This window comes from Piliocolobus tephrosceles, chromosome 13, assembly GCF_002776525.5.
Source record: "Piliocolobus tephrosceles isolate RC106 chromosome 13, ASM277652v3, whole genome shotgun sequence".
NCBI lineage: Eukaryota > Metazoa > Chordata > Mammalia > Primates > Cercopithecidae > Piliocolobus > Piliocolobus tephrosceles.
The window spans coordinates 52,132,901-52,154,871 of NC_045446.1; the positions used below are offsets into that span (position 1 = coordinate 52,132,901).

Sequence of the window (21,971 nt, forward strand, 5' to 3'; positions counted from 1 at the left end):
TGGGGAGGCCAGGGTGGGTGGATCACCTGAGGTCAGAAGTTCGAGACCAGTCTGACCAACACGGTGAACTCTCGTCTCTACTAAATACAAAAAAATTAGCCGGGCATGGTGGCGCATGCCTGTAATCCTAGCTACTTGGGAGGCTGAGGCAGGAGAATCGCTTGAACCTGGGAGGCAGAGGTTGCAGTGAGCCAAGATCTTGCCACTGCACTCCAGCCTGGGCAACATGAGTAAAACTCTATCTCAAAAAACAAAATAAAACAAAACAAAAAAAAGTCGAATGTCAGCAATTTCATATGATTCAATCTAAACAGATTAATGTATTGTATTATGTTAAAATGGCCTGTCTTTGATAACCGTATTGTGGCTATCTAAGAGATTGTGCTTGTTCTTGAGAGACGTATGCTCAAGCATTTAGGGGTGCAGAGAAAGGTGTGGCCAAATACTAATAATTGGTGCATCCGGGTGAAGGGTATATGAGTATTCATTCTTGTAACTTTTCACAATAAAAATTTGGAAAAAAATCCACAAAGATTCAGTCCACCCCTCAGAGTAGGATAGATTCCCATGCCCTCATCCCCCTCAGCTGGGAAAGCCCTCCTGGCCATGTGTGGTGGAGCACTTGGAACAGGGGCTGTAGGGCAGGGCCCTGCCTCCACCTGTGCTGGGGTCTGTCACCCACCTGGGTTTCCAGTTCTGTGACCTCCAGGTTCAGTTTATTCAGGTGCTTGTTCACGAAAGTGATGAGTGTCTAAAAGAGAAGCAAAGCAGCCCCAGAGCTGGGGATTTGCACTGGTGCAGGAGCCCGTGGCTGCCCCGTGACTCCCATGAGGGTGAGGGCGAGGGTGAGGGTGAGGGTGAAAGCACGGGATCAGGCCCAGCCAAGAGCCCCGGGCCCAGAAGGTCTCTCTGCAAAGGCCCTTGAGTGCACAGGGAGGGCCACAGGCTCTAGGTCTTGCAGTCCCATACAACTCAGGGTGTGTAAGGGAACAAGGAGGTCCCAAGAAGCAGAATGACAAGTGGAGTGTCTGAGTGGGGAATTGAGATAAAAGGATTCCACTGGGTCTTTCCATCCTGTCCTTTCTTCGGCACAGGTGCCTAGCTAGGCCAGGGAGACAGGGAATTCTGTGAGGAGCGGGGAGGACTGGGATTGCTGGGGTTAGCCTGGGTGGGAAGACAGGCTGCTCATGCTGATGGAGAGGAAAAAGCCCGGGTGCAACATTCAGTAAGGAACAGACAGGTACATGGATGACAAGGGGGAAAGCCGTGTGTGTGCAGAGATTAGGTGATGCCACCAGTTCCAGCAGGAAGCTCCCGAGCTGCAGGGATGGGTTTTCCCAATGTTCTGCTGCATCTCGCTTCCCTCTCTCTGTCCTAGACACCCCTTTCCCACCTTTTTCACCACATTCAGCTTGTCTGGGGCGTGGTCGAACAAGGTGTCAAAGGCATCACGTTCTGAAAAAGAGGGAAACACAACATGGAGCCCAAGAGCCGGTTCCTGGCAGGGAAGCCCACCTCGGACCCCAGAGCCACATGCCTCTCAAGGTCACAAGGTCAACGACCGATGGGAAGCCTCTGGGGTATAGACTGCTGGGAACTCCGGAATGTGATTTGGGGCTAAGATTTGGGGGGATTCTCACCCTGGGAGCCTGTGTCTGTGTCCATGCACAAGTACATTATTGGGTTGGGGCAGACTCAGGGCTCTCTTAGGCAGTGTGACCCGGGATTACTCATTTCCCTTCACTGTGTTCCATTATACCCTGATTCAGCGATTGTTCAGGTGTTTCTGAACCTCAGTAGAGGGGGAATGTTATCCAAATATTAAATCATTTCACCCCCCAATTTTCAAAAACAGGAGACCCATGACAAACAAGCTGGCAGAGGGCACAGAGAAGAGGGCTGGGAGCCAGGGAGCTCCAGGATGGGATATGAGCTCTTCCTCTTAAGTGATCTAGGCCACTTCAACTCTTTGTGCCTTAGTTTCCTCTTCTATACAATGTTATTTTAAAAATAAGCCTCCCTTAGGTTTGTCATGAGGATGAAGGGTGAGAACAAGCATGCGCGTGCTCTGTAAACTCTAACATGGTCTCCTGAAGGGAATAATTTTTAGCATGGTTGAAATATTTCAAAATATTACCCACAGTAAATATCAGGATCATAGAAAATAGCAAACCCATGCTCCCTGCGGGGATTCTCCTTGCTGCAGCCTCTATGTTAGGGGCTGCGATGAGGGAAGGAAGAGAAGGCAGTCTCTAGAAGGACAGAGTGGGGAGAGGGGACAGTCCCTGTGTTCGTGCATGTCTTCCTTTATTTGCATGAGATGATTAGTGCAAAACTGCCCTGAAAATGCCCAGGACCCATCCAGAAGCCTTGGGCAAGCTAATGAATCTTTCTGGGCTCCAGGTCTCTCATCTCTAAAATGAGGATAATTACAGTAAATATTTCAGTGGGATGTTATAAGCATTAGATGATTTAATATCTAGAAATATTTTAGCATACTTCCTAGGACATAGTAAATGCTCAAAACCTTTTTTTTTCCTGAGGACACTTTTGGTTCTCTTTATGATTATTATATCGGTTTATCCATCTACACACCTATCATTCACTAAATAAGCACTTGCAAGTAGTGTACTGGAAAGAATAATCAACTTGGAGTTAAGTGCTGGATAAACCAAGATCATAATCTCCTCCCTCACCCTTGGGCTGTGGGGTCTCAGGGGGTATAATCGTGGCTTCATATGTTTACTGTGAACAACAATAGCTACAAAAGTGCTTCATAAATGGCAAGGTCAATGGCCTGATAAATTTCAAGACGACTGCACAGGTGTAGGTAGTCCTCTTCCCACCAGTAAGCTGTCCCTCCCAACCCAACTGGCCATGTCACCCAGGCTGGTGCAGACATATATCCAGGTGGCAAGCTGAGGGCCTGTTCTTCCCAGCTGCTGCAGAATTAACTAAAGCCCCAGTGCAGCCACCAGTGCCAGGGGACATTCTTATGTGACTTACCATGCCTCCCGGAAAGAGCCCTGGAGGAAAAAGAGGAAAAAAAATAGTGTGACTGTTTTCTTGTCCCTTACAAGAGGCCAATCCTCTGAAAGGACACTCCATCACTGCTGGAAGCCCACCCCATGCTGCCTGCCACCCACCTGCTCTTGGTTGAGGAACTCAAAAAGCCTCCTTCCATTGACATTTTATTCTGCACGGCCTCCAATTATTGAGACTTTACCACATTACCACCCATTTCCCCCCCCGTTACACGGATATAGTGGTGTCATGCAAAATCTGGCACAGTGATGCCCAAAGGATTACTTTTTGCCTTAAATAAATTCATATTATTGCTTGCAGTTAAAGAATATCGGACTCAGGGGACTGAAGATTTCCAACCAGAAAATCTTAGAATTCTTATGAGTGAGCTCAGGCAACCCCTCAATGTAGAATTTTCCTGCCTAGGTTGCTGTGGGCAGGTCAGCTTTGTCTCTCTCCTGTCCATCCTGTAGTACCCACCAAGATGCACCTGCCATTGACCCAGGGTAGGTTTTCTCAAAGAGTGCAGGAACTGGAACCACACTCATAGCAGAGAAGCAGCATAGTACCAAGAGCACAAGCTTTAAAGACAGATCATTGAGGTTCAAATTGCACTGAGTGATTGAGTGATTTTTTTTGCTGTGTGACTGATATGGTTTGGCTGTGTCCCTACCCAAATCTCAACCTGAACTGTATCTCCCAGAATTCCCACGTGTTGTGGGAGGGACCTAGGGCGAAGTGTTGGGGTCCGCATGTTTGTCTTGTCTTGTGTTGTCCTGTGTGTTCACTCCTTTGTTTAGGAAACGCGCGGACCCCAACAGGAAGTAATTGAATCATGAAAAGACTAATTGAAACTGGTCTTTCCCATGCTATTCTCGTGATAATGAATAATTCTCATGAGATCTGATGGATTTATATCAGGGTTTCCTTTTTTGCTTCTTCATTTTCTCTTGCCGCCACCACCATGTAAGAAGAGCCTTTTGCCTCCTGCCATGATTCTGAGGCCTCTCCAGCCACGTGGAACTGTAAGTCCAATTAAACCCTTTTTCATTCCCAGTTTCAGGTATGTCTTTATCAGCAGCGTGAAAACAAACTCATACAGTGACCTTGGGCAAGCTAATGAACCTTTCTGGGCACCAGGTCTCTCATCTCTAAAATGAAGATAATTATGGTAAATACTTCAATCGGATGTTGTGATTATTAAATGATTTAATATCTAGAAATATTGTAGCATAATTCCTAGTATGTAGTAAATGCTGAAAACACTTTTTTCCAAATACACTTTTGGTTCTCATAATGATTATTATATTGGTTTATCCATCTGCACACCTGTCACCCACTAAGTGAGCACGTGCAAGCAGTGCACTGGAAAGAAGAATGAACTTGGAGTTAAGTGCTGGATAAACCAAGGGCACAGTCTCCTTCCTCACCCTTGGGCTGTAGGGTTTTAGTGGGTGTAATCATGGCTTCATGTGTTTACTATGAACATCAATAGATAGGAAAGTGCCCCAGAAATTGTACTGTGTTGTCATTATTAGGACATTGCATCCATGTTTATGTCTTTGGGGCAGAGAGAGGGGCCATAGAAAGCATAACATGCATCCGAGAGATTGTTCCGTAATCTGAAACTTCACACTCCCTGGTTCGGGAGTTTCTCCCAGGCCATGCTCCTCTCTGCTCTGTCGTCTTCTTTCCCAGAGGTGAAATAGTGGGCACAGGCAAGCCCAGCATGGGGGAGGGGTGGTGGGCGGTGGGACAGTGAGGAATTCTCCTTTCCCAGCAGGCCTGGCTCCTCCCATCCCTCACAGAACCAAGGCCAAGGTATGCCCTATAGATCAGCTGACCCTTCGGCTACCAAGACTGGCCTCTGAGGTGATACGGAGGCTGCTTGATGGGGTCTCCATCGGCCATAAACACGGCATCTTGGGAAAGGCCACTCTACATCTCTTGCCCCTAGTCTTGGCCTGGAATGCCCACGCGTCTTAGTCCTTGTTAAGCCATGTACACAATGTGATCTAGATGGGCAGTGCCCCGGACTCCTGTGGCAGCCATGGCTGTGGAGAGGGCGGGAACCTCCTAGAGACTGGATGGGCTTGGGAGTTAAGGGTCAGTTGTGCTGGAGAAAAGCTGGAACAGCAGCTTCAGAGGGCAAAGGAACGAAGTCACAGTTGTGACCACAATAAATCCTCCCTACCTCTCTGGGTGGGGAAACTGAGGTCAGAGAGGTTAAGGGACTCAGCTGGCGAGCAAGTGGCAGAGCCTGGATTTGAACTCAAGTTGGGTTGGCTTTGCAGCCTTTGCTCTTTGCACTATGCTGCTCTTGTTGAAGGGGGCCTCAGAGAAAAGTCTGGGGAGCAGGGGTGCTGAAAGCTAACTGCCTGGCTTTGCATGGGCCAGGGCTCAGTTCTTGTGATCACAAACTTACCTCACACTATCCATTTTTTTCTGCTTGAGGACAAAACTCCTGTTCCCCAGGGCAAACTTTTGATAAAGGTTCTAATATCCCAATTTCTAAAAATAAATGGGGAAAAAAACCACCCTAAACCAAAAGACAACTCTAAGGCAGACAGGCTTTCTGGGTCATGGCACGTGACCAAACAAATCGATTCAAAAAAGGAAGAAAAACGTCCTTTTGAAGGTTAACAATTTAAATTCAACCCAGTGTTTATGGCATGACGATTTCATGCTGGGTTGGCTTTTTTTGGGCACACTTTTTCCTGGAGTGGCACAAAATTAGAATTTTTCAATCACTGCTAATTCCCTCTCCCCACTTCCCCACCCAAGTTTGTACCTTAAGCATTGAGAGGCATGTTTTGAATGCATGGAAAAGGCTAAACTATAATCATTGGCTGAAGTCTAATCCCTCCTGCAATCCCAATAAATGAAAACTAAATATCAGCAAATGGATGAATTTCGGAGAAACATCTGTGTTCCATTACAGAATCGCTGGCAACAATGGTGTTGACATACTCTGTGTTACCAGTTATTTCCTCTTGGATTTGCCGAGACTGGAGGATTCCTTCTCGTTTCTGAAATGGGGGTGGGGAAAGGGGTTGGGAGGAGAAGAGAAAACTATGCTTTAGAAAAATACAGAAACAAACACTGATGAGCATTCCTGACACTGAGAAAGTTACTGGTGTTTAAGAAATGTACCCGAGATAAGATAATGCTGGAAGTGAAAGGAGGTCTTGATTTTCTGGGACTGGACTGAACCATTAGGACGTAAGTGCAATTAGTGTTTAGTCCAAACAAGTAGGCTGTTTCTTGGATGGTGAATCTTTCCTTTCTTTATTGGAAGACATTCTGCTGGAAGCAAACTGTTTGCCTCCTGGAGTAATCCACAATAAACCAAATGGAAATGAAGGCCAGGGTGTGTCTGCCCTCCAGCTGGAGCCACAGAGGGAAGCTGAGAAACACATTTAACTGGGGGGCTGGGTGGAGGAACTGAGGCCAACTCAGGGAATTCAGACTAGAGAGAGAGGGTTTTTTTTTTTTTTTTTCTCCTTAACTGATAAGTATGGGAGCTTTTAAATAAGGAGTACAGTTGTCACTCAGGTAACTAAGCTTATTCTCTGAGACAAGGTTAAGTATGTTAGAAACTCATCCGTCCATCCATCCATCTGACCATCTGTCCATCCGTCCATCCATCCATCATCTGTCCACCCTTCTCCCATCAACTTATCCTCTTTCTTGTTTAGTTCATTAATCAGTGCCTTCTGTGTACAAGGCCCTGTGCTGGAGTTAGAACAAATACTATGGAGTATATGATACAGTTTCTGCCCTTGAAGAGCTTAGAGTCAATCGGGGTAGATGAAGCAGACACCTGAACGGTTTCCCCAAAACAGTCCTGGTTTATCCCCCTGATGTCCCAGCATATTAGTAAGATTTGCTTTCATCTCAAAAGTGTCACGAATAATAGATTACGTGGTCACCCTCTGCAGAAAGTGCTGAACGCAGGCCAGGAGCAAGCACTTTTAGCTAGAAATGGTCAGAGAAACCTTCCAAGTGGAGGGGGCGCTGGAGCTGGACACTGAGAAGGGGTTATTTCAATGGGAGGAATGGCCCCAGCCAAGAGGCAGAGGCAGGATGTACAAATGTGTTCCAGAGGCCATCTGGGGGAGGGCAGCCACCACCAGTTGGGGCAGCTCTGGGTGCCAGTTTGGAGGGTTTAAATAGCACTGTGTGGGCATGGGAGCTGATGAAGGAGGTAATGTTGGGGTGCAGGAAGACTTTCTGATGGGTGTGAGGTGGGAGATTCATCCTACTAGGTCCCTCTACCACCAGCACCAGACACCTGGAGGATGCTGTGACAGAGCAAGCATTGACAAAGCAAATGCACCCTCCCCAAGGCTGAGATGAGTGTGAAGAAGGAAGGAGCCTCTGCACATGGGTGGCTCACCTGAGCCCTGCCTTCTCGAGCCTCCTGCCCAAAGTTCCACAAACAGCCACAGAATCCAGCGTCCTTGCAAAATACTAAAGGAAAAGCTGGATAAGGCCAAGAATTTATCTGGCTTAGATTAAGAATAGACTGATCAAAACAAAAAAAGGAAGTAAAAGAAAAAAAAATCAATCATTTAAAGAGGACCAGGTGAAGATAAATCAGGACTTCTTTCCACATGCACTTTCAACACAGGCAATGTTTTCATGTGGGGCTAATGGAATCTGTGTCCTTGTCCTGCCACGGCCATTCAGAGATAAAACCTCACCTCCAACTTTATGCAAAATTAAATGCTTCTGCATAGAATGGGAAAGGAATCTGGGTTAAATAACCCCTCACACAGCATCCTGATTCACCTCCACCCATTATTTGTTCCCTAAAGAGTTCTCCCTGTGGTTCAGTCTGTGACTCACCACCAATTCTGAGTCTTGCTTCTGTGCCTGTTCAACTTGATAAAGCAAAAACACCCCATAAAACCTGATGTGCATTAATGCCATTTTATGGAACATGTCCTCTTTTCTCCCTCCTGCTAACAAAACAGCCTACAGGAGAAATTAAACCGACAACAGCCTTCTGATGGCCTATAATTGAGCTCAAAATAAGGCAGGAGACAAGGCTTGCAATGACCACTGTTTCAAAACAGAAGCGCCCTCTCTCCTGCTCACATTTTCAGTTGTTGTTCAGTCTGTAGTAATTCCAACAGGCAGATTTTATTATTTCTGTTAGAGGCTGTTTATTCTAGCGGATAAGAAAAGTCTTATGATGTTCAACAAATTTATGCACAAAGAACTGGACTGGATTTGTCACAAAAGAGAAGATAAAGAAGGGCAATTTAAATAAAAGTATTTATCTCCTCTAGTGCTAAGAGCACTAGTATAAATGAATATAACAACAGTATGTTTACTTATGAAAATAATTTTAAAAAATTTCAATGTTAGTGATATATGGTCACTTTTAAAGTACTCTTTCATGAACTGTTCCAGGAACCATGATTTAAAAAAAAAAAAAAGACTATATTTTCCAGAGCAGTCTGAGGTTCACAGCAAAATTGAGAGGAAGGTACAGAGATTTCCTATATATTCCCTGCCCTGACACGTACATGGCCTCACCCACTTTCAACATCCTACACCAGAATGATACACTTTTAACAACTGATGAGCTTATAATTCATACGGTTGTCACTATCACCCAAAGTCTATAGTTGACATTAGGGTTCACTCTTGGTGCTGTCCCTTCTATCGGTTTTGACAAATGTACAGTGACATGTACCTAAAACTCTCTGTGCTCCCACCTATGGGGACCATGTTCACCTATTCATCCCTGCCTCCCTAATTGTACTTTTTAAAAACAAAAAGAATTGTATTCACACATTACTGATTGGTAAAAATAACACAATAGAGATGACCTGGACTCACTAGGAAGATGCTTGAACCAGAGTACTCTGAGTTGGCCACATATCCACAGCAGACACAAAATGCTTAGTGCCATGTTTGATACAACTGAAGAGCTCAATAACAAGGACAATTAGGATCTTTTGGCCAGTGGCAGTCAGTATCTGAGCCATACACATTCCCATTTTCTATGAGCCCTCTCTGCTTCTTATTTGTAGTCCTATCTCCTCAGCAGGCAGGGCCGAGGTGTCATATTCCTGTTATACCTTCTTGATGCTTAGTGGAGTTAAGTACTCAGAGGTGTGGAAGAAACAGTCTTTCATTGGGGGATAACTGATCAGTGGATTAGGAGGACCATTTCCTCCTCTCCTCCTGTTGACAGCTGATCCCTGAAAGTTCAACTCAAAGGCCTTTTGTCTTGGAAACTGGCCTGATCTGATTGGGCGAAGTCTACCAGCCCTCAAGGCTTTTTCTCACCAAGGGATGGCAGAGCCACTGTTATCATTCCCTATTCCAGAGCCTGGGTCGCCAGGGAGCTGCTTAGATGGAGCACTCTCCCTCGCTGCATGTTTATTTGGAAAAGAACAGAAACAAGCAAACAAAAGGATGACCTTTTGCTAAATGGGTATAAAGTTGGAAAATAAAATTGAATTTGGGTATTTAATGGGGTTAGGAGCAGAGTGAGATAGTCACAGGGAGAGAGCACACCCTCATTGTGGAAATTACACAGCCATATGTGAATGGAAATTCCATCCAACAATCTGGAAAAGATGACTTGAGATCCCAGCTGTGCTTCTGTGGGTGGGTGAAAAGTGGCAGTGCCTTCAATACAGACATGGCCAGTTGGGGTCTCTCTCAAACACATGCATATGTACACACACACTCCCTTATATGCACAGATATCTTTCTCCCCATACCTAAGTATCATTTGTTTAACCAAAATAGTATGGTTCTCCATGATTTGCAGGGCACCTGTACACTCCTGAACACACACACACACACACACTTTCCTCCTGACCCCATGACACACAGCACCCTCAACTACGCGTTACACAGAAAACTTACAGACAAAAATGTTTGGACGAACGGAGGCAAGATGGTGCACATCCGGGTTCTTCATCCCTCCCCCCCCCCAACTTTTCCCGCGCGTGCGAAAATGCAGCCAGCGCCCAGGGAGGGTGCAGACCAACTGGGCATGCGCCAGGTGACGTCAATCTGAAGAGACCAAGATTTACCTGGTCGCACCTGTGGAACGCCCCTGACACGCCCATGCCCCACCTATTGCCCTCCCACTCCTAGAAAAGCGGCTCTCCGCCATTAAGCCACGTGGACTTCCCAGTTTCTCATTGCTGTCGGAACTGTCGGAACTCCGTCCCAGAGCTTGGGGGAGGGGAACTCTGCCGGCCTTCTTTGCCGGAGGCCGACAGACTTCTTCTCCACACCTTGGGTTACTAAAATAAACTTGCAGTTTTGCGCCTGACCTCTGCCTACTTGCTGGTTCTTTTGCTCGCTCTGGTGGTCTTAGAAAAACAAGACAAAAAACACATAAACCATAGGCACATACCCCACACAAAGCTATCTATACACAAGCACACGCTCTTCCATCTTGTGTACACTTACCAGGGGAAGCCAACACGCAACAGAAAGCTCACTCAGTGCCTCCCAATATGCTGCACATCCAAGCTCACTCAGCCTTCATGCAGCCATCTTTCTAATGATCTACTCGACGCACCACAGGAACTCCACCTCCACGACTCTTTAAAGACACAGATGTTTGTAGTGTTATCTGTCTTACCTGGACCACAACCACTTGGATGGAAACATGGTCTGGGAGTCGAATTGGTGCCCGGAAATACTGAGACAGGGCAACGAGCAGGTGTAAGATGGCCACCAGGCTCTTGGCATGAACAGCTGAAATGAAAGAAGATTGAAAAATTATAGTATCTTCTTCTAGGTTCTAGGCAATATAAGCAGATGTTCAAAGTGTAGCAGTACCCCCACTGACAGAGTTTGGATATTTGTCCCTGCCCAAATCTCATGCTGAAATGTAATCCCCAGTGTTGGAGGTGGGGCCTGGTGGGAGGTATTTGGATCGTGGGGGTGGATCCCTCATGAATGGCTTAGTGCCATCCCCTCGGTGATAAGTACACTCGTGCTCTCACATGTGATTTGGTGGTTGGAAAGTATATGGCCCCTTCCCACCGCCCACTCTCTCTCTTGCTCCTGCTTTTGCCATATGAAGTGCCTGTTCCCACTTTGCCTTCTGCCATGAGTAACAGGTCCCTGAGGCCTCCCTAGAAGCCACGCAGATGCTGGCCAATTAAACCTCTTTTATTTATAAATTACCCAGCCTCACGCCTTTCTTAATGGCAATACATGAGCAGCCTAATATATCCACCCAATGTCCCTTTATACCATGCCTGAGGGTCAGGGGACACCTGTGGTCATCACAGGCCTCACTCTGGGCCCCCTCAAATCTTTCTTACTTTTGAAGCAGGGTCTTGCTCTGTTGCTTAGGCTGGAGTGCAGTGGCACAATTCTAGCTCACTGCAGCCTTGAACTCCTAGGCTCAAGCAATCCTCCCGCCTTGGCCTTTGTGGAGTAGCTGGGACTACAGGGATGTGCCACCATGCCTGGCCCCCTCAGTTCTTTGCCAGGTCCCATGGGGCTCTTCTTGGGCCTATTATTGCCACATTTCCAACGTAGCACCTCTCTCATCCCAGGTTCCCATCAGGACCCTGACAACTGCTGAGTTCTGAGCTCACATCAGCTCTCGCCCAGTCCCATGTCCCTGCCCACTCCACTCCAATCACCATAAGCATGTCTGCTCTGCACTCCTTCTCCCTTCCCACTTAACCATGAACTTTGGATTATCACTACTACGCTTGTCTCAAGATTGTACACAAAGCATGCCCTTAATAAACTCTGAGTCAGGAACACTAGGTCTCTTCCTTGGCTCAGGGTTTTAAGATCCTTGGAAGAAGGCATGAGAGAGACATTCAAAGGGCTATGTTACTTGCGTGAGTGTCACTATGGTCACTGTAGGCAATGCCCTTTAAGGAGCAGCTGGGATGGGATGTTACTGAGCCGGGGCGCTGCCAAAGCTGCTGAGTCATGTTAAAATCAAGCCATTTACACCAGAGAAGGCTGGGTCACACTGGGTTGTAGTTTTCTCACTAGATGAGGAGAAAAAGACTCAGTGAGGTGCACAGAGGGTCAGGCAGACTGGAGCCTTTATAATCTACCATTTATTTACTGGCTACATGGCCTTGGGTAGGCTAGGCCACCGAAGGCCTCTGAGCCTTAATTTGCTCATATTTACAAATGGAGGTAACAGAACCTATGTGGACGTACAGGTTGTAATGATTTCCCCCCCCCCCCCCCCCCAAAAAAAGAAAAGAGTTACACTGGAGTGGATAGTCTTAATTTTTTTCCTATTTCAAAATATTCTTTAGAATAAAAATCTGCCATCTTTTCAATTAAAACAAATTCTAGCCACTGTTGAACATTTGTGCGCCCCTATCATTCCTGCCTCTCAACATGTCTCCTGGGAGTTTTCTCTCTGATGCTCCTGGAACACAGCACGTGCCCAGGGATGGCTGATTTTTTTTTTTTATTATACCTTATGTGAAATTACCTGGCACCTAGGCAACTAAAACATGCCAGCTTTCTTCCCTTTCTTTCTCATCAAAGGGAAGATTCACCAGATATTTTGCCTGCCTTCACAGTCCTACCAGCTTCACGGCTCTTCATTACAGGGGGCATTTAAGGGAATAACAAAAAAATGCCTATTTTGTGTATTTCGCATGCACTAGGCCCATTATTAGGATGTTATTCTGTCTTCCCTGGGATCAGTGAGTCTGCTTTAGCAGAAGCTTTGAGAAATCACCAAGAAAAGAGAATGATTCAGACATTCCTTTGTAACTCATTAGGGTTTCTTGTTATCACTGCTACTTCAAAGAAGGTTTTCTACTGATTATGAACAGCAGCTCACCATCACCACAAACAGAAGCTGAACTGCTCTGAACTCCTAGCCTTCCAGAAGGTTTCCATTTTGGGCTTTCGGGCCTTGTTAGCTAAGTTTTACCCAGACTTACAGCCTCAAACAAAGATCCTGATGTGGCACTGACCCACTGTGACCCACTGACATGGTGTGGTCACCATCAGAGGCCAATCCAGGTTTGCTCTAATGATCAGAACTACCGGCCCACTACCTGGCGTCAGTGAGGGTTGTAAGAACATTTGCTACCCCTCTCCCCTTTAATGGCAAAATATAATGCTAGAAAAGTTGTGATCAAACAAGTTGTTCTTATCCCCTGGTGACATTGTACACCATCTCCACTGTCTTGGTGAGCAATGCAGAGCTATATCGTAAGCATCATATAGACATCAGACTCGTTCAATGAATGCTCTATCCTCCCGGGACTTTTTAAGAAAGAAAGAGTCTATAGTCTCACACACATACATACTACACTACGTGTACTAAGATGTTACTGTGTAATATACTATAATTTTTTAAAACCCTGGAAAACACTATGTCCAATAACAAGAAGATGGTTTAGATCAGCAGTTTTCAAACTTTTAAATATTAAGCACAGAAATCCTTTGTTCTAGAAGTGGATAGTTAAAACTCATGAAAAAAGTACAACTGCTCTGGTTAAAGTAAGGATTCTGGAGTCCTAACTGCAGCCTACCCATGACTTCTTGTCTTCTCCTTGGTGATGCTAGAGTTTCTCCTTGCAAATCCCTAGTTTTGGACCAACCATAGTTGAATAACCACTGCTTTAAGAAGTTATGGTATGTCCACATAATGAATAGTTTGCATGCATTGAAAATCATAGCCGGGCGCGGTGGCTCAAGCCTGTAATCCCAGCACTTTGGGAGGCCGAGACGGGCGGATCATGAGGTCAGGAGATCGAGACCATCCTGGCTAACACGGTGAAACCCCGTCTCCACTAAAAATACAAAAAACTAGCCGGGCGAGGTGGCGGGCGCCTGTAGTCCCAGCTACTCCGGAGGCTGAGGCAGGAGAATGGCGTAAAACCCGGGAGGCGGAGCTTGCAGTGAGCTGAGATCCGGCCACTGCACTCCAGCCCAGGAGACACAGCAAGACTCCGTCTCAAAAAAAAAAAAAAAAAAAGAAAATCATAGGTAAGACAGTATAGCTATATATGTGTGTATGTGTATATATGTGTATATATCTATATACATGTGTATATGTGTGCAATATACATAGCTATAAATATACATTTATGGATATATGCATACATAAAAGCATATACAAATGTATGTATATCTACATATACACACACAAACGTGCTTGTGGCCAACATTTGGAAAGGAATATATTTTAAAAAACGAAAATATTTATGCTAGAGTGGAAAGATAGTTTTTTTGTTTGGGGGGGATGGAGTTTTGCTCTTGTCACCCAGGTTGGAGTGCAATGACTGGATCTCACCTCACTGCAACCAACTCCTCCCTGGTTCAAGTGATTCTCCCGACTCAGCCTCCCGAGTAGCTGGGATTATAGGTACGTGCCACCATGCCTGGCTAATTTTTGTGCTTTTAGTAGAGACAGAGTTTCACCATGTTGGCTAGGCTGGTCTCAAAACTCCTGACCTCAGGTGATCTACCCAACCTTGGCCTCCCAAAGTGCTGGGATTACAGGTGTGAGCCACTGTGCCCAGCCTGATAGTTTTTTTTTTTCCCCCTCTTTTTTTTTTTGAGATGGAGTCTCATTCTGTCACCCAGGCTGGAGTGCACTGGCACAATCTTGGCTCACTGCAAACTCCACCTCCTGGGTTCAAGTGAATCTCCTGCCTCAGTCTCCCGAGTAGCTGGGACTACAGGTATGTGCCACCATGCTGGGCTAATTTTTGTATTTTTTAGTAGAGATGGGGTTTTGCCGTTTGGCCAGGCTGGTCTCAAAGCCCTGACCTCAGGTGATCCACTCACCTTGGCCTTCCAAAGTGCTGGGATTACAGGTGTGAGCCACAGTGCCCAGCCTTTTTTCCTGTTTTGAAATATTCTTTAGAATAAAAATATGCCATTTTTTAAATTAAAACAGTCTACCCACTGTTGAACATCTGTGCACCCTCATCATTGCTGCCTCTCAACACATCTCCTGGGAATTTTTTCCCTGGTGCTCAACAGAAGCTGAGGCCAACATGTGCCCGCAGTCAAGTCAGGAGGGCAACATATGGGGTAAAAGCAAGCACCTAGGCCTCACTATGCAAGCCAGGAACCGCAGCTGCAAGGCTAAGTGTCACTCTAGGGCGGGAAAGCAGTATTTAAAACAAGGCTGTCGAGTTAGAAACAGTCTTCCAAACATGTCCTGTGGTGGAAACAGAAATTGGTGCAATTTTTCTGGAGGTAATTTAACATTATGTATTATGACCTTAAAAATGCTCCCACCCTTTGGCCCTAAAATACCACTCTTGGGTATTTATCCTAAAGAAGTAATTATGGCTACAAGCAGGGAGAATGCATCCAGCTGTATTAATATCAGTGGGAAAACGGAAAAAAAATCTAAAAATCCATTATCAGTTAAATAAATTGTGGTAGATCCATACAGTGTCACATTATATAGTATTAAAAGTGACATATAGAGGAATATTTAATGATTTGTCAATATATACATCTTCCAAACAACATAAACAGGTTGATCTCATTTTTGTTAAAAGTTTTTTATATATACATATATAAAATATTATACACTACTTATTACACATGTACAGACACACACAGAACTTGAACACAGCACAGTGTTCACGGTTCTTATCTCCAGGTGGGCAGTGAAAAGACAAAAGTCCCTGCCCTCATGAAGGTTACCTTCATAGTTTCTTAACTTCTCTTTCCCCCGATTTTCCCATCTGTAACATGGGAATAAAAGAATTCTTACTTCAGGTGGGTGAGTGAAGATTACAAAGATTAAAATACATAAAGTGTTTAGAAGAGTACAAGACATACAATAAGCATAATAAATGTTAAATGTTAATATTTAAATTTATTTGATCTGCACTTTGTAAATTTTCAATAATGAAAATTACTGTTGTGAATTAGAAAAAAAAAAAAAAAAAAGGAAGAAATCCCTAAAGCCCCAGATCAAGGACCTTGGTAACTCAGCAGCCTGTCCCTACCACCCTCATCCTAAGTGGAGAGGTGCCACAGTGTCCTCAGGTTTACATCCAGGGAAGGTAACTGAGACAGGAGGAGACAGAGCTTTTCCTCCAGGAGCTGTGCCTGCCACATTCCTTATGGAAGAAGCCACTGTGACTTTGTAAACAAGCCCAGCTCTCCAAAAGCCCCAAGGCATCAAAGGGAGCTAGCCACCTAGATGAGATAATTATTCCCTCTGACCTAGTAATCCATCTCAGTTCTGGAAATCTATCTAAGGGGAGTAATTCAAGAGAAGCAAAAAGAGGCACAAGCTAAGACATTCAGTTTGGTGCTATCTGATATTAGAAATAGTTAGGGAAACATCCTAAAAGGATAGGCATCAACATCAACCTAGGATTTAAGTTAACTATGGGATATCTACCCTATGAAATAGAAACAACTATCAAAAAGTTTAACTACAAAGACCACGAGGGAATGTAGAAAATACGTGTAATGTAACATCAAGAGAAAAATAACAAAACACAAAAGTGTATTATGACTTGGGCTGGGTGCAGTGGCTCATGCCTGTAGTCCTGGCACTTTGGGAGGCCGAGGCAGGTGGATCACCTGAGGTCAGGACTTTGAGACCAGCCTGACCATGGCGAATTCCCGTCTCTACTAAAAATACAAAAACTAGGTGGACGTACTGGGGCACCCCTGTAATCCCAGCTACTAAGGAGGCTGAGGCAGGAGAATTGCTTGAACCCGGAAGGCAGAGGTTGCAGTGAGCTGAGATCGTGCCACTTCACTTCAGCCTGGGCAACACAGCGATCCTCTGTCTCAAAAAAAAAAAAAAAAAAAAAAGTGTATATGACCTGACCAAGCAAAATGATGCAGTGATGTAACTAGTAACAAATGAAACAAGTAAAATGAAACAAACAAATGAAAACAGTTAGATTAGCATGGTAATATAAGTGATGATTTTTCTTGCACACATTTCCCAATAAGAAATTAAAGTAATCATAAACCAAACAAATCATTCAAAGCCACTGGAGACAATGTTCTTCATGTGGCTTTAAAAGACCCTGTTCTAGGCCAGGTGTGGTGTGGTGGCTCGTGCCTATAATTCTGGCACTCTGGGAGGCTGAGGCGGGTGGATTGCCTGAGCTCAGGAGTTCGACACCTGCCTAGGCAACATGGTGAAACCCCATCGCTAGTAAAATACAAAAGAAATTAGCCGGGCATGGTGGCACATGCCTGTAATCCTAGCTACTCGGGAGGCTGAGGCATGAGAATCGCTTGAACCTGGGAGGCAGAGGTTGCAGTGAGCCGAGGTCACGCCCCTGCACTCCAGCCTGGGCGACACAGCGACTCTCTACAAAATAAATATATATATATATAATAATAATAAAAGACTCTGTTCTTCTATCTCAGCCTTTCCCAGATTGGGTGCCATGATAAGCTAAATGATGTTTGACTTAGTTTTTTTGGAGGGGTACAGGGAGATGGTCCATATTCAAAGGAGTGAGAGAGAAGATCAAACCAAACTAAGCAGCAGTCTTCATTAGAGGACTTCTCGAATGTTTATGACTACTGTGGATTTTAAAAATGCAGACACATTTCTCAAGCTAGTCATCAACCTCCCTGCACTGCTTTGTTCTCCCCCATGAACAATACTAGCATTCCTGGAACACAGGAAACAGCCCCTCTCCTTGATAGCATCTAGGGCCCAGAGCAGGCCTCCCCTCCTCCTGCCCTCAGGTGTCTCCCTCTGCGGGCAGAGAATGCCCTGTGCCCTGTTCCCAGCATCACACTGCTGTGCAAAGTAGCTCATCACGCTGTGCACAAAAATGCGTAATTATGTTGAGGAGGCACTTGGTGTCTCCGCCCCAATGTCAGATGTTAGAGACCTGCTGGAGAGATTGTGACTGGCAGTTACTGGGTTTCTAACTTTAGAGGTGAAGATTCCTTTTTCTTTCCCAAGTTTGAAAGGTTTTTTCTTTTCTTTTTTTTCGTAGGGGGCTGTTGATTTGAAGTTGTATAAGTTAGACGCAATAAAGCATAGTACTTAACCCCTTAATACCTGAAGGCAAAACACAGTCTAATCTAATCTTTTATTAATCTAAGTTCCTATTCTTATCTATTACAATAAACTTTGGAATCCAGTTGTTACTGCTAGATTCACCTAATCCCCTGATTAATTCTGATAGGGACTCATTAAGTCTGTATTAGACACCAGGCCTTTGAAGCAGCAAATGAACTAATAATTTATAGACTAATAATTATTATAAACTAATAATGTATGCTTTCTGAGGTCTCTGAGCTATGCTAGCTGTAAAAAGCTGAATTTTAACATCTTGTTCCAGTGCCTATGATCTCAGCCATATCTTTGCTCTTTCTAGAAAATGAAGGGGGGTTAGAAAGGTGTGGGCTTTGCAATAGACAGAGCTGAATCCTTGCTCCCTGCTTCTCAGCTGTGTGGATGTGGGGACCTCAGCTTTCCAAGCCTCTCCAAGCGGCAGACAACAGCTTTCTCAAAAGGCTGTGCTGGGACTTAGAAGAAGTAGCTCAGTGAATGAGTTTCCTTCCCTTTGCCATTTCACATGAGGTTTCTATGGAAAGCCTTTTACAGAAGAGGAACGTGAGATTTTGACATTTTGTTATTTTCCCCCAAGGGTATGTACGGAACTTCTTCCAAGTTCTAAGGAAGCGGGGCATCTTGTTCAAAGATAAATGAGATTGGCCCCCCTCCCCCAAAGCCTGCCAAGCTTATGGATGGCTTCTTGGGGAAGCCCCATGGCAGGGATTGTTTAATGGTGCCCCTTTCCTTTGTTCAACTCACAATCCACATTCCACTTGATGCTTCTGGGAGGAAGTTTCAGGGTTTCATTGATCTTCTCCAGGACAGTCTGCAGTTTTTGCTTCTGAGCAATCTCTGACTGGGTGACCTCAGCCACATTTAGCTTCTCGCTCTCCAGTTTCTCTGAGGGTGACAAGGGAAAAAGAACAGCTGTTATACTGGGCCCCGGACAACCCTACCGCATGCACTTACTCACTTATTCGGTCTCTCATGCACTCATGCATGCATGCACTCTCGCAACAATAGATACTGGATGCCTACCAGCAGAGGGACACTGCTGTCCCCTCATCACCTTATGGTGGCACCAGCAGCATCAGTACTGTAAGAGCCTGGTGATCATGACTTGAATCCCCAGATCCCAGGGGCATTTTACCTAGCCTGTCATATTTGAACTCTATCATTCTGGAGTTTTCTCCTTCTTTTCAATTCTACTTTCTCCAAGGACATCTCTGTGCTCCGACTGGAAAACCTTCTCTGTAGAGTGAGTCAAGGCATTTTGTACATTCCTGTAGTATAGTCTGTGTCACATCCAATCATATTTATCTGTTTTAAGTACCTTCTTTCCTTTTAAACCCACCTGGAAGGTAACTTACTTAATGTGTCATATTTAATCAATTCTAAGGCACATATTTTCCACACTTTAACATCCCTAAAGTCAGGTTGTGTCTTACTGGCATCCTACAATGGCTGCCCGTTAGGTGGAAGGTCTAAGAGTTATCATTGTTTCCATAGGCGTGAACTTGCTCATAGCTCTTCATAGTATGATTACTTACATGTCTCAATAAGCCTACATGAGCACCTTCAAAAAGGATAAAATAAAAATTGTCAGCAACAAGAAAGCATTGAGTAATAGCTTAAAGTGATTTTTCTCTTTCTGAGTGGTACTTATATAATGGTGTGTTTTAAAATCAATGGTTTTTTAATGCAATGACACAACACCTTAATACTTAAAGGAAAAACTCAGTCTAATCATTTTATTAATCTAAATTCATATTTTAATCTATTACAAAGAAAAAAACAACTTTGGACTCCTTAACAGGAAATTGGTTGTCTACCACTGGAACTCACCTAATCGGTTCTAATTCATTTAAGATTGACAGAACTGCACGCATTTAAAATATCTTTTCTAATTTTTAAGGGCTGCTATACAAATTAAATTTTACTATGTATCAATATTTCTCCTAATGTTTACATTATTTATTTTTAAATAACTGTGGTTTATCTAAGCCAAATGCCCCTTGAGTCATTCTTTGAAGATAAAGTTGCCCAATGGAGAATTTATGCAGGTTCTGTGGATTTGTGAATTTTTTTTTAAGCACCTCAGTAGGATAATCTCAAGCTGTTCTTACCTGTGATGGCCTGAAATGTTTTCCTTAGTTGTCTCAAGCCATCTCTATCTCTAAAGTTCAGGGATTTAATAAGAATATATCTAAATGTCTTCTTACATCTTGAAGAGACCTTGTGTGTGCCTTATCCATTTTTAGGCTGAATTCTTATCTTGGATCCTCTCCTACTAAAAAAATGACAAGTTATTTTCTTTCACTTTTTCCCATTATTTTTGGATGATGTAATTGTCTCTATAGAAGCAAATTATTTTAATCTTACTTTGTAACTACAAGCATTGGAGAGAGGCTGCCCAAAATGCTAGGTTAAGAACCTTCTGGTCTTGTCTTGGCTCAGAGGAAAAGATTGCAGGCAAAGATTACTGATGACTGTTGTGAGAGAGAGTTGGGTGGGGAGGAGAGGAGCGAGGAGGAGCCACTTATTTGCTAGCTCTGCTGTATTACATCATTGTCTATACATTTTCATATTTAAAATCTGGCATTGAACAGATTTTCAGCTTAGGTCTCTGAGTCTGTTTTCTAGGTCAATAACTTTTTCTTGCACAGTTGTCTATTTCATCTTTATTTTTTAAAAAATGGTATGACATAAGAAATATACATCTTGTCTCCTTGATCCCCCTTCCTAGCACAGAGCTCCTAAAACCCTTGTAACTTTCTGAAAGATGATAGTGACATCTTTTGTTATAATATTTGGGTTTTGTCCCCAGTTCCTGAAAAAGCTCTAAAATGATTAAGGTAAAAGGAACATCTTTTGTTTTTCATAACACGCCCCTTTTACCTACATCTGAGTTTATGATAATGAGGCAACTTTTGGAAAGTTCTGAGGATGGGGGAGCTGATTGCCAGGAGAACCAAGCGTATGATTAAAGGATTGGAACATTCAGCCTCATACCCCCGGCCCATGAGAAAGGGGAGGGAAGCTGGAGGTCACTTATCAATGGCCAGTGATTTAACCAATTATGCCTACTTAATGACACTTCATAAAAAGTCTGGCCGAAAATGTCCAGAGGACTTCCTGGTTGGTAAATATATGAAGGTGCTGGAGGGTTGTGCACATGAGAAGGCATGGAAGCTCTGTGCTTCTCCCACAGACCATGCCCTATGCATCTCTTCCTCTTGGCTGATTTTGAGTTTTATCTTTTATAATAGACTAGTACACCTAAGTGCCTTCCTGAGTTCTGTGTGCCATTCTAGCAAATAATCATATCTGAGGAAGGGGTTTTGGAAACCCCTAATCTATTATAGCTAGTTGGTCAGAATTACGGGAGGTCTGAACTTGGTGAATGCCAACTGAAGTGGGGACACTCTTGTGGCACCGAGCCCTTAACCTGTGAGGGCTGTGCTAACTTTGGGCCAGTAGTATCAACATTAAATTGTAGGACACCCTGTTGGTGTCCACAGAGAACTGGAAAACTGCTTAGTGTGGAAAGCCCACACATTTGGTGTCAGAAGTGTTAGGAGTTTAGAGAAATGTGTTTTCCATTATTGGATTTCACACCTTACTTACTGAAGCATCCATTGCTTTTCTGTTTCCACTAATATATTTAACTAGTCTATGATACTAAAATTGTAGTGCATTCTTCCTAAGATTAAATTTTTTCCTTTTTTTTTTTTTTTTTTTTTTTTTTTAGCATCTGGTATTTCTTATTTAGGAGAAGCATTTTTGTGGCTTTGTTTTGCGTTGCAAATGTTTTATGGAATGTAATTCTGCTTTACTTCTTTCCATTTTAGTCATTATGCTTTGGGTTTATCTTCCTGCTTTTAATTTTGGCTGTTGGATATTTTATTTTAGGCATTGATATTAAGTGGATTTGCAT

The 21,971-nt window shown here is 44.1% G+C and overlaps 1 protein-coding gene across 1 annotated transcript in view; it reads right to left on the reverse strand.

Moving 5' to 3' along the window:
- PARVA (parvin alpha) overlaps positions 1–21,971 on the reverse strand; it is a 188,358-nt gene that overhangs the window by 15,015 nt on the left and 151,372 nt on the right. Inside the window, exons 6-11 of the mRNA XM_023230825.2 lie at positions 18,794–18,934; positions 10,649–10,764; positions 5,995–6,053; positions 3,007–3,026; positions 1,394–1,455; positions 683–751 (exon numbers count right to left, since the gene is read on the reverse strand). Of these exons, the coding sequence (XP_023086593.1) occupies positions 683–751; positions 1,394–1,455; positions 3,007–3,026; positions 5,995–6,053; positions 10,649–10,764; positions 18,794–18,934 (467 nt within the window). The remainder of the gene's footprint in view (positions 1–682; positions 752–1,393; positions 1,456–3,006; positions 3,027–5,994; positions 6,054–10,648; positions 10,765–18,793; positions 18,935–21,971) is intronic.